At 32.1% G+C, this 14,235-nt stretch overlaps 1 protein-coding gene across 1 annotated transcript in view; it reads left to right on the forward strand.

Annotated features, from left to right (window-relative positions):
• LOC126773304 (5-hydroxytryptamine receptor 2C) overlaps positions 1-14,235 on the forward strand; it is a 65,062-nt gene that overhangs the window by 17,993 nt on the left and 32,834 nt on the right. The window contains exon 4 of the mRNA XM_050494137.1: positions 9,929-10,127. Within this exon, the coding sequence (XP_050350094.1) occupies positions 9,929-10,127 (199 nt within the window). The remainder of the gene's footprint in view (positions 1-9,928; positions 10,128-14,235) is intronic.

Raw genomic sequence — 14,235 nt, forward strand, 5'->3', positions numbered from 1 at the left:
AATTACAATTCGACTCGAATACGCTACATCAAAGAATTAATTCCTTTACAATTCAAATGAGGAAATAATCAGAATCGCTTTGATCAATTATGAAATCGTTTTTGTATTTAAAATATTCGATTGACGGTTTATTATTCAGCTACATCGAATATTGTGTCATAATAAATTGTTTTTTTTTTAACTAAAAGGACATTGTGATTTTTTTTTAATCTCTTGTGAATGTTAATACTTAGACATTATTTTTAGTGTCAGCCAAGGTTGGTAGCGCATTGACGATGTAAGGGGTGGGGTCTATTTCTTACAGTTCCAATCTCTATGGGCAGTCGTGATCACGCACCATGAAGTGGCCCATTGGTAGCTCGCCTAACTACTTAATAAAAAAAAACCATTAAGTTTTCAATGTTCCCATCTAATTTTTGAACCAACAACCTCGGGATCCACGGTATATAAGCAAACCATTCGACTAACGAGGCTGTCGCAATAAATACAAACATTATATAATACATTCGTAACAGCCTGTGAATGTCCCACTGTTGGGCTAAGGCCTCTTCTCCCTTTTTGAGGAGTAGGGTTGGAGCTTATTCCACCACACTGCTCCAATGCGGGTTGGTGGAATACACATGTGGCAGAATTTCAGTGAAATTAAACACATGCAAGTTTCCTCACGATGTTTTCCTTCACCGTATAGCACGAGATGAATTATAATTGCAAATTAAGCACATGAAAATTCAGTGGTGCTTGCCCGGCCTTGAACCCACGATCGGTTAAGATTCACGCGTTCTTACCACTGGGTCATCTCGGCATATAATACATGGATTAGCATATTATACATGGCATTACTTTGTATATCGATTATGAACAGATATGTTAAGCGTTTCGGAAATTCAAACAATCTTCCTTTCAACCGACTAGATTTTATATTATTAATCTGGAATCGAATTCGGACCCTCTTTTATGAGTGATTTCACTCGTAAATCTGTAATCATTATTTCCCTTTGATTTAGTGCTAAGAGCTCTTGACGTTAATGTTTCTGGAAACTGGTGCGTTCGATAAGAAATTCAAATACTGAAATATCATTACGCGTATTTTCTGAATAAAGGAATTTGTAAAGCAATGTTTTCGTAGAAGTGATGTTAACAAGTTTTTTGTCGTTACGTATTGGCGGTAGGTGTTTTTTTTATTATTATTTTTAAATATAAAAGTCCCGTGTGAATATGTTCGTAATTCTCTTACTAAACGACTAGATCCACTTTCAATGTAAGGTTATGTAATTGTTTAATATTATTGTGTGTAATAATGATTAGCTGTGTATATGTTTGTCTCCTTTCTTCGTAAAAAAATTGAGCAATGTACATGATAGCAAATTATATATTGTTCAAAGTTTATATACGATAATAATTCGTTTTCATATTATTTAAAATTTATATAGGAATATTATTGATCAAAATATTGCAAGTATATTGTTTCTAAGGCAAAATTAATAACGAGAAGAGATTGACGCAGATGAATATTTTCACTCTACCGCTGGGGGCTTTGGTATTCGTAAAACGTGTCCATATCGGATGACACGTACGGAAAACGTATTCCAAATTTGTAAATTTTGAAATTAAAAGAGGGCTAAAACCACTTCAACCTTAGCCTTCATTTGTGTGTGGATATTTGTTAAATCGTTTTTTTTAAATACTAGCTTAGCTACTTAGCAGTCACTGCAATATTTGCAAAGTTTTTATTAAAGTCAATTTTTATTGAGTATAATTCAGAAATAAGGTATTTTTATACTTTATATTTCTTAAAAGTGATTGAATAATATTACTTTTATACTATATTAATAATTGCCAACTTGCGGATCCTGAGGTTCTGGATTATATTCTTAGGTATGGTCAAAATAATTCAATGGATGCTTTTGTCTAGTAGTTCTCAGTTGCAGTATGTAGCTTGGTTGTTGTGCTTACTATACCGTGCCCCGGAAAGCACGTAAAGACGTCTGAACTTTCTCATATCGTATCGATTTCTTGTCCCTTCGGAACAGGGAGAGGGTTTCTGTGATTGCACACGTACTTGTACACTATAGTATTTCCTGGTTGGAATCTCTTAAGAACAACCACCAAGACCGAAATCAGTAAAAAGGACATTATCATCATCAATAATTGTTATGCTTCGTATATTTAGCTAACTTCAATTAGATCAAACATGGCCATTTTATATCCATCACTAGCACGTTGTACAGTGAATAATCATGATTCTTGAACGATTTTATTTAAAAACACATGATGTTAGTTAACTATAAATATCTTCATTGTATTTTCTTATCTTACTCACCTGTTATTATATAATAGCAAAAATGAGCGGCTGTTTGGTACAACACTGATTTCACTCTTTCTGTCATTATTGATTTGACATTCGAAAGAAGAAGACAGCATTGTTTCTATAATCACCCGCTAATCCAAATGGGATTACGGCAATTTATGCAGGATGTTTTAAAAAATAATAACGGTTTTTCGATGAGTAAATCGTTTCATAAATATTTAATTTTTCGTAGTTATATTGTGAAATTCACCATATGACCTCATCTCGAAACTCAAATCACTAGAGTGGGTAATCTGCTAAAATTTTGTCATAAATTATTTTAGAATTTAATAACTGCGGGCGTTCATTAAAACCTCATTGAGTGCACTTTCAAGACCTGAGATGAACTTTGTGTAAGCAACCAGATAATAATTAATCTGTATTTTATAGTTAAATAATATTTTAAACGTTTTAAATTTGAAACAATGATATCCACCAGGGTTTACTGGTGGTAGGGCTATGTGCAAGCTCGTCTGGTTAGGTACCACCCACTCTTCAGATATTCTACCGCAAAACAGCAGTACTTGATGTAGTTGTGTTCCGCTTTGAAGGGTGAGTGAGCCAGTGTAATTGCAGGCACAAGGGACAAAACATCTTAGTTCCCAAGGTTGGTGGCGCATTGGCTATGTAAGCGATGGTTGACATTTCTTACAATGCTAATGTCTAAGGGCGATTGGTGACCACTTATCATCAGATGGCCCTGTGGCGAACGCGACACTTACCAGATCCCTACAACCTATGTACATATAACTATACTATATATACTATAATACTTTATATACTTATATAAATTATATAAATTAATTATATAATAAATACATATTATATATTATAACATATACATGTAATACACAATATAAATATTAACACTTTAAAATCATATAAATAATTAAAATAAAATATAATAATTTATGTAATGTCGGAAGGCAGTCGCCGCGCGATCGTATAATAGAAATGTCTATTCTTTGATTATATACCGTTACTTTAAACAAAGAAACGTAAGCGCATCGGCTCAGTGTCGGCCGCCTTCCGCCAAACAGTCGAATCCTAGATCTCGTACTGAACGCACGTCGCTTCTCTCTTGTAATTGGCTACACGATTTTGCACCTTAAGTCTTTGTAATAAGTCATACTTCCTTCTTGCATCTAAACTTATCTTCATACTTCGTTCTTCTCATTCTACTCTGTGCTGTGCCTATCTTTGTGTTTATTATTTCTACAAGAAATAAATTAGTAGTGGAAGAAACTTTGTTTTAATCAAACCTCATCTACAATATCATTCACAACTCCGCTACAGCCCATATGCTCGTCCGCCGTCCTATACTATAAAAAAAACATAATTTACTGGTGATTTATATTATAACTTAGACGCTAGTGTTAACTTTGAACTACTTAAACAAGGGTTATGGCATCAAAAATCTTTTATAGCGCATTGATTATGAAAGGTATGCTTTATTCTTAGTAAAGTCTTGCCATTGTTGTGATCACTTATTAATAATGAAATAAAAAGAAAGCTTTGCTTATAAAAATAATCTGTCTCACTGCTTAATTGTGGTGAGAACATCTGAACCTTAACCAAAGTTTGCGTTTTCGAAACCAGAGAAGCAGTTGTTAATTTTCATATACTTAATTTATGTTTATAATTGATCTTGTGTCCGACGATGCAGGGTAATATTGTGAGGAAACCAGTATATATCTGATGAATTTTTGCCGAATATGTATCCACCATAACTTATAAATAATCCATTGAAGCAATCTAATAGAATAATTTTCAAATTTTCCTCTGTAGTTAAGGCGAACTCAATAGTGCAGCATTTTTAAGCTGTTATATTTCTTTAACCAATAGCTACAAATATTTATTTTAAATCAAACTTGTAACAATTACATATATATATAATCAAAGGACAATGCAAAATTGAAAAGTATAATAAATGTTTGTTTAGCAGCGAATATATTGAAAGCTCGTGTTAAATGAATATTAATAAATCAGACATATTGTTATTGTATATAAGATTATACATATGATAAAAAGCTTAGAGTTTGTTTTCGTTGATTTTCATAAAGTATATCAGAAATATTATATTATAACATATAAATCTATGAAAAATTGATTTATAGTGAATTATTCAAATTATAATATATTATACAAACTTTAAATACATTTTGATTCCATTGCATATTTTAGTTCTTTAATTTTCTGAAACTTTTTTAAATGACTGATTTATTCAGAGGAATATGAATGCAAATACTTTGTGCAAAGAACGTTAATAAAGTTGTCCATCGAATTCATTCAATAACATTGTTATGTGGAGACGAAGTAAAAAATTAGTCTTTGATCATAACAAGGTGTTCAATATTTCACTAGTAAAGTGAAGTCTTACAGAATAGCAGTATTGGAAATAGAACGAGCCCAAATCAATTAATGTGTAAATAATATCAAAAGATTCTGAGGATTTTCTTATAACTTAAAATCATAATATTAAAGTAGTGTCGTAGAATTTATTGATGGCTATGATTTTCTGTATTTTTTAATACTGCTTTTACGTGGGTTTGATAAGATATTTAAAAATGTACGAGTATGTATGATAAAAACCGAGATGGCCCAGTGGTTAGAACGCGTGAATCTTAACCGATGATCGTGGGTTTAAACTCGGGCAAATACTGAATTTTCATATGCTTAATTTGTGTTTATAATTCATCTCGTGCTTGACGGTGAAGGAAAACATCGTGAGGAAACCTGCATGTGTCAAATTTTACTTAAATTCTGCCACATGTGTATTCAACCTACCCGCATTGGAGCAGCGTAGTGGAATAAGCTCCAACCCTACTCCTTACCTACACTACCCTTAACCTTCTCCTCAAAATAAAAAAGGGTGAAGAGCAATGGGATATTCACAGGCTGTTACTGAGTATATGATAAGAAATTAAAAAAAATATCCGTTGAGTTTCTTTCAATACACTACCATAATTAATTTAATCAACGAAGCATTATATTTCTGCTTACAAATATAAAATGTCTATTAAATTTTTCAGCAACATAAAAATTATAATACTGTAGCTGAAATATCGCTATTTACATAAAATAAAATTGTTTAAAGTAACAAAGTAATCGCGTATTTAGCCTTTTTTGTAAATAACAATGGATCACCGAGCTCAGGTGTTGCTATACTCTCACAAGTATTCGATAACGTTTCGCAAAGTCAACATTTTTATACGTAAAACAGTTTACGCGAAAAAAAAATTACAAGAGCAAATTCAATTTTTTTTGAAACACCTCATGGTGACTGATTTACCTTCTCCGATAGATACTGGCATTGTGAGCAGTATAATCCACTCCTTATAGTATCGATGCGCCAACAATCGTGGGATTAAAGAAATTGTTGTAAACACATTTAATTATACTAGCTGACTTTTAAAATTGGAATACAGCTGTCAAAAGTATTAGATATTCATTCAAAATCTATTTATTAATAATATTTATTCAAGATTTATGCGTGCACTTTTGAATCTTCACTTTACACCAAATATCGTTGATTGGTGTAAACTGAAGGTTCGGAATGTAGATTATACCGAGAAGAACCTGGAAATCAGTCATTTGCTTTGGCATTAGGATAATTCTGTACAAAACCCTACCAGTAAATGTATAAGTGTACACATACATACGATACGATAATGTTTTTGAATGTTTTTGCCTTAGGCTAATTACACATTACGCATTTATTGTTACACCAAAAAAAACGCATTGCGTTTACTGTTCCGGTGTGAAGGGTCAATAAACCAATGTAGTCTATTAGTTATAAGAGACATAACGACGAAGGTGCTTATTATTAAGGACGGTTATTCTGTAAGAACTCACTTCATTACTCGCCCGTGAAACAACCGACTTATGAAGGTATTTTTTTTCGACGCGTGTATTCTTGATATGTAATAATTTTTATGGTCAATTTCGCATATCAATTTCAGACAGTTCACAACCGATTTCTGCAGTGAATCTCGAGTTTGTTCTTACAGAATAGTCCTATAAATAGCCCTATAGATCCCAAAATATGAGGTATATAAAACGAAACGCTTAAAAATGCCTTACTAACTATTAACAAGTTAGGTAAATGGCCAATGAATGAAGCATATTTTTTAGCGTTGCACTTGAAAATTATTTTAGTCGGTCGAATTTTTTACACGCGTTTATTTAATTTCCCTTGTTAGTAAATGTGTATGAATAAAACCTTGCAACTGAATTTTAAATTAATTTTACCCAAACGATTGAGCACATTTTTTTATTTTTGTCGTAAATATATTGTAGTTTATAAAATAATATTAAATAAAAACTTGTTTTAAATAATATTTAAATTAAACTAAATAAAAAACACGACTGGCATGAATGAATTAATGAGTTTCATTCGGAATGATATAAGGGTTCTAACGATTGAATCCTACATAACCCGATCCCACCCCCATGGGAACCAGGTACCTTTCTGAAGGTTTCCACTGCAAAAAAAAAATGATTCTGATGATGCACCATACATCCAAATCTGTTCAGCCATTTAAAAGTTATACTGTACTGTACTAAAGAAACTTGTATACATAATTATATGAACCCTGAAAACGTTATAGGAACTCCTTTTTTGGGCAGTCGTGTAAAAATATTTTTATTTGGATCCGATGGAAGTCCCGCACTTAGCTACGTCGTTATTTAAAATTTATTTTAGTTTTCTAGTATCAAACAAAGTTTTTTTCAGATTTTGATTTTTTTTTCTCTGTGTATGTATGTTTATTGTGTTGTTTTACCTTTCGTATACCTAAAAAAACAATTAAAAAGATTTTGATTAAAATTGGTATGAAGTAAGCTGTAACCCCGAAGAAAGTCATATGCTACTTTTTATATCTAGCATCTGACCCATCTCTGCTCCGGTTCTCAACAATATATTATATTATGGAAACTGTGATCTTATGTCTATTGTCTTGTAATTACACTGGCTCACTGATCCTTCAAACGGAAACACAACAATACTATGCATTGCTGTTTGGAGGCAGAATATCTGATGAATAAGTGGTACCTATCTAGATAGGCTTGGGCCAAAACTAAATAAAAATCTGTATGAAATTGTGGTACAATCTTATTTATCAACTTTGGCTCAGTCTTAAATTTCATAATTCATTCAATTATAATCCTGAAAAGGGTTCAATCAACATTTATGTATAAATCACATTACTCACACCCACAGGGGTTGATGAAGAGTAGTGGAAAACAATGGAAGGCTTTTAAGAGATCGCTATCGTTTGAATACATTAAACGGCTATTCTGTTCGAAACCAATTAATTCATCTAGTATTATTCAATTTTTATAATTATTATTCCTTAAATTTACTATTATCAAGAGTTCAATTCTGTCTTGTGGTCTATTCTAGTTTTCTTTGATTGAGATATTGAAATACTCCACGGCAGGACAATGGCGTCTTCGGAACGATACTGGATTACTTTTCAGCTGGAGTTTCCTTTTTATTTTATTTTATAAAAACATTTAAGATTACGCTTGGATTTAATAATATACAAATGAAGTTGCCGTTAATTAGTCAATTAAATCTGCTTATTGTGACATATCTATATAATATAATATATATAAATATGTATAATATATTTGAATTGAAATATTTATTTCATACAACCAATCGAGTTGTCGTTTACTTATTTCACCAAATATTCAAAATGTTTCTGTTATTTGTTTTTGATATTATGAAATATTTTAGTTCCGCAGCTATTTCTCTCAAAAATAGTCTTTAAACTAGTTATGTCAAGTACTACATCTGGATCGTCTACAACATCTTGAAGTCATGCTGAGAAATTTACTTATCCTGAGTAAAATTATTTTTGAATTTATTTTATAATATTCAGTTTATTTCGTAAAATATCCTCGAAGAGGATTACCGAGAAGTAGTTCTCATTAGGTTGAAAATTTATCGTCCTAATTTGTTTGGTACTGGGAGATGTAAATTCGTGATATGACGTAACAATCACCTTCAACACATTTTAACATTTAAAAAGGAGCATATTTTGATCCACTTGTTGGTATGCGGATATCGCCAGTGGACTTTGTGCAGGATCATTCAGTTGGTTCTGCACAAAGTATATCGGTGAACATTTGCTGAAAGCTTACACCATCGGTTCGGATATTATTTACATGTAATTTTGTATTGCCCTATCGATATCTATAGTTACGACATATAATGTGTGCAAGATCTTACAGTCCGTTAATGCCGGTCCGATTTGATATAAACCGGGATATAGCAATAAAAATTCGTATAGCATATTTCTATTGAAATATATGTTAACATTTTCTAAGAGAACTGTACAAATGTAAACGTGATTTTCCTATTTATTCTTGCATACATAAGACCAAATTTACGTTGCATATAAGTATTAAAATACAAATTGCAATGGTATTTACATAGAATGGTTGAGTATGTTACGTAAGGTAATGGGAAATTATTTTTACTTGGTTGGGTTATGTGCAAGCCCGTCTGGGTGAGTACCCACTCATCATCATATATCCTACTGCTAAACAGCAATACTTAGTATTGTTGTGTTTCGATTTGAAGGGTGAGTAAGTCAGTGTAATTGCACGTATAAAATACATATTAGTTCTTAAGGTTGATTGCGCATTGACGATGTAAGTTAATATTTCTTATAGCGTCTATGGGCGATGGTGACCACTTACCAGGTAGCCCATTTCCGTCCGCCTTCCTCTTTGTAACACGAGAAAAAATTGTAGATTATATATATTTCAGTTAGTCTTTCTAAAATAAATAAATAATGAGACTACTAATTCGCCTATTCGAGATCTAGGTAACAGATATTAGTAATAACATAACTAAAACTCTACTAGTTGATAATTAATATAATATTACACAATTTACAAATGTTCCATATGCAGATATAAATGTTTAATTTATGATTAAAATAGTGTCTGTGCTAAGTGACAAGACTAAAGATTTTCTCTCTCTTTCTTATGTATAGTTTTAAAAAGGAAAGAAATATATTACGACATACTACTCTATTGAATAAAATTATTGGTTTCTTATTGTATTGACTATTTAGGTATGAAAATGTACATTTCGTTTTATTTTTTAAAAAGACGTTTCGTTCTTATTCGTTAGCATAATTTTAAAAGTTAAATTGGTGTTCTATTAATTGCATTGTTGTTGATTGAAAAAATTTAAATAAATATGTCTTAAATTTTACTGGTAGGCCTTTGTGCAAGCTGGGTAGGTACCGCCCACACATCAGATATTCTACCGCAAAACAGCAATACTTGGTATTGTTGTGAGTGAGCCAGTGTAATTACAGGCACAAGGGACATAACATCTTAGTTTCTAAGGTTGGTGGCGCATTGTAAGCGACGGTTAATATTTCTTAAAATGCCAATGTCTTTGGGCGTTGGTGACCACTTACCATCTGATGGCTCATATGCTCGTCCGCTTACCAATTCTGTAAAAAAAAGAGATTTTTTAAATATTGTATCGAAAATATGGACTAAACTTATTTAAGGAGTAGGTCGTTTAAAAACTAACATTTTCATTGTTTACAGGCATAATCAACAAGACGAATATAATGCCGACGCCAGATCTCTGCGTTATCAACAACAGACTGTTCTGGGTGTTCGGATCTTTGGTCGCGTTCTACATTCCCATGCTGATGATGGTGGTGTCTTTTGCGTTGACTGTTCAGTTATTGAAACGGCAGGCGAGACTGGCAGCAACGCCTGTACCGGGTGGTATGCAGAGAAGGTATGCATTAATTTATATCTCATGAGAATTTTGTTGGGGGTTTACGTGGTGGTAGGGTCATGCGTAAGCCCGTATGAGTAAGTACCACTCACTTATTATCTATTCTACGGCTAAAGGCTTGAAGGGTGACTGAGCAAGTGTAACTATATGCACAAGGGGCATAACATCTTAATTACCAAGGCTGGTGGCAACTATAACAATTTTTTTATAAAATAGGTAGGCGCACAGCAAATGGGCCACCTGATGGTAAATGGTCAACATCACCCATAGACATTGGTGCTGTAAAAATATTAACTATTCCTCACATCACCAATAGACCACCCACCTTGGGAAGTAGTAAAGAATGTCTGTTATCCCTGTAATTATTATCATTCATCACACTGCAAAACCCTACTACTAAGAATAATTACAACAAACTTGATGTACAATTTCGAAATATAATATGTATTTAGATGGTAGTACTTAAAATACACTTAACAATATCAATGTATAGCCAAGTCAAGACAGTCATAATTTAAAATATAAGTAGCAAGAAAATATACGCAAAAAACAGTTCAAAGTGAACCTGGAAAAAGAATTCATGCCTTAATTAGCTAATTCAGACGTGACAAGAGCTCTTTAAATTTTTTTATTATTCATTTGTGCATACATATTCAGAATGTCAACATTTAAGCTTTTCAAAGCTTTTAAGTACGTTCGTCCAGCTTTTTGAGTAATAGCTTTCATTTTGGAATTGTTGAGAACTTTAGAATGTGTCCGTTGTAATGCAGATTTTTTGAACCCGTTTCTCGTGTCACAGCTTTATGTCATGCGACTATAGTACTGAATAAGACAGAGTATCTAACTCTGACTGCCCTAGGTATTAACTCAAGAATCGTGATTATATTGAGAATCAAATCAAAAGATCGGAATAAAATTTTATTAAGGCCATAAATATCATATTTCCATTGTTGTGTTTTTGCGTACAGCAACAGTAATGGCTTGCCTTTTGAGGAGGTATTAGCTTATTTCATCATGCTGCTACAATGCGGATTGGTGGAAACACCTGTGGTAGCTTTTCACCATACATGTATATATATATATCTCACTCAATAGTGCTTGTTTAGACTTGAAACCGCAATTTTTAACATTCACATTTTCTAGTAATACGTTCTTTATTGTACATAGATGATCAAGCAAATCTGGGTAGGTTACTTATCAAAACATATTGCAGTATCCGGAATATAAGGAATATCAAAGGCTGAGTGGGCCAGTGTAATTGTGAGCACAACTTCATTGCACACATATATAACATCGTAGATCACATGTTTGGCAATCTATTGACGGTGTAAAGCTTTTTTGCAGTACCAAAACTCAGTTATTAGTTAGGTAGTTGGTCATATTTGATTACAAGTTATAAATTTTTATAATAAGTTTGATGGACAATTAATCAAAAACCTTGCGTTATTTTAATTACATATTGTCTTTTAATTTTAAAATATAATTCTAATGCATGTTACTTGCTTATATTGTAGTCAGGTATAGATTAGTACACAAAATACATGTGGTGTTTCACGAGGGCCAAGTTTATTTTTATCGCAAACGAGAAACAAAAATATTAGCGTAAGAAATGTATTAGAACCCGTAATTTATTTGCAAAGTTTCATTTATCGTCCTGTGATTACATAGCGATGACCGACGACATGGCCATTATTTTTGCTTCATATATAACGTATTTCAACTCCTAAATGAATATGAAGTCAATATTATATAGTATATCTGACGATCTTCTTATGGTCATTATTTAAAATTTAAATTAATTTTTAAGTTAATAGGTACCATTCCGGAATAAAGAGCTTATTGCGAAAAAATAAAACAAAAAACTGACTAACATTAAAAAACTATGCAAAGATATTTCAAGCACAATATTTTTACGAAGAATTTATGATGGAACGAAAACTCACAGATGTGACTTGTCACATTTAGCCGATTATCCGATCCCGTCTCTGTATGCGAGTTTATATTGTATGATGTTTCTCACCAATCCGCTGTGTCAATATACATATGTTTTAAATACAGCCATTTTTATTACCCATTATCTTTACTGAATTAATTTCAAATTGAGCCGGTTGGCGTGGTTGGTAGGTACTTGCGTTTGACGCCGAAGCTTATAGGTTCGATTCCCACCAATGACAGACATTTGTGTGCATGGACATTGTCCTGAGTATCGGTGTAATTATCTATATAAGTATGTATTTACAAAAAAAAGTAGTATATGTACTACATCAGTTGTCTGGTTTCCATAGTACAAGCTCTGCTTAATTTGGGATCAATCGTCATGGGTATAATGTAATGTCCCAGGATATTATTATTATCATTACCATCGGTTCAATCGTTACACGATGAAGTGACAAGACAGAGAGATTTAGTTTGTTTTTATAATGTTAGTATAGATCGTGTGTTTGAGAGAGAACCGATATGGTCCGGTTATAATATTTGAAACTCCATGGAGGACGTTCCTGGGAAGTACCGCTGTTTTTTTATTAGCTTAATTTGTTTTTATAATCCATCTTGAGTTCTGTAAATTAACATGCATGTGTAGATGTTTTCCTTCAATAAGATTATAAATATTATATAAACGAGAATATGAAAATTCAATGATGTTTGTGTGTGTTTGGACTCGAAATCATGAATTAAGATTCACGTGTTCTGACTACTGAGCCACTTCGGTTATTTAATATGATTAATATGGATTAAATAAATTTGTTCTCAATTTGCGAAGTTAACTGAGAATTTAGAATGTCTCCAACAACGGGACCATGATACTTAATAATAAATATGAATAGCCATCATAATTTTTTATCCATGGCAATACTTGATGAATAAGTCAAGTTTTAATTTTTAAATATTTCTTGTGCAAGCTACTTCCAAAGACTGTGTTCGTTCGTAAATCCTGCACAAAACACAGAACGTTTCGCCATCAAACATGAATAATGCATACGCGTTCGAGCACAGTGTTTGCCGGTAAAATGTATGGAGATTGATGCCATGTCTTGCTTTGCATGTGCACGGATTTTGATATATTTAAAATAGTTTATTTTAATTAATATAGTTAGTTATATTACAAATATTTATTTCATTGAAAAATATAATTCACTCCATCCGTTCAATAGTGATTTTAGTATTTTGAAATAAATATTTGTAGTGTTTTTGATTGAGAGTTTCATGAAAAAATTTAGTGTCGAGGACCAGTGAATCTCCATCGAAGATTCGGGTTTGAGCCCAAGCACCACCACATGTGCTTGATTTGTCTTTTCAGTCTTGGCGGCTTGAAGAAAAATGTCGTAAGGAAACATATTTGTATCCAGCAACCCGAATTATAATAGCGTGGTATTCTAACAAACTATTATAATGTTAGCTTTAAAACTTTTCTACAAGAGGCTCTTAACAGAATTTAAATCAAATCTTTAAATATTTAATAAAAATCTTTATTTCTCATTCTCAATTCACTTACAGGAGAACACACAATAAATATACAATTCCTTAATGCGAGTTATTTACAAGTTACATTTGGGTAAACTTTAAAAATAAAATTAAAAGTTTCAAACAAGTTAACGAGACAATACATAGCAAAGTACGAAGAGTACAGCAATCTCAGTATCAAAGACTACGTTACATCGCTTTTTTTTAATGTAACATTTGAGCAACTTTTTACAATTAAAACTGGCTTAAAACTTCTTCTTTAATCGTATAATGTTTTAACACTTTTTTATATAATTTTACCCTTAGAGACGGAAATTTAAATTAAAAAAAAAAACAATAGGAAATCTAACCATTCTACTTTGTTGTTTTACGTTGCATAAAATTGAATTGACATGCACCATTAGAGCGACGAGTTTTTATCTGGCATATCACTTCACTTTTTATTTCAGTTTTCAACAAATCCATGAAATGAAGCTTAAAAGTGTGATAAATAGTTTTCTGACCTATATATATATATATATATATTGAGAGTTTCATGAAAAAATTTAGTGTCGAGGACCAGTGAATCTCCATCGAAGATTCGGGTTTGAGCCTAGAAATATATATATATAAACGATTAGAGCTGAATCAATGCGTTGTTCTTGTT

Source organism: Nymphalis io, chromosome 2, assembly GCF_905147045.1.
Source record: "Nymphalis io chromosome 2, ilAglIoxx1.1, whole genome shotgun sequence".
In the NCBI taxonomy this organism is placed as follows: domain Eukaryota; kingdom Metazoa; phylum Arthropoda; class Insecta; order Lepidoptera; family Nymphalidae; genus Nymphalis; species Nymphalis io.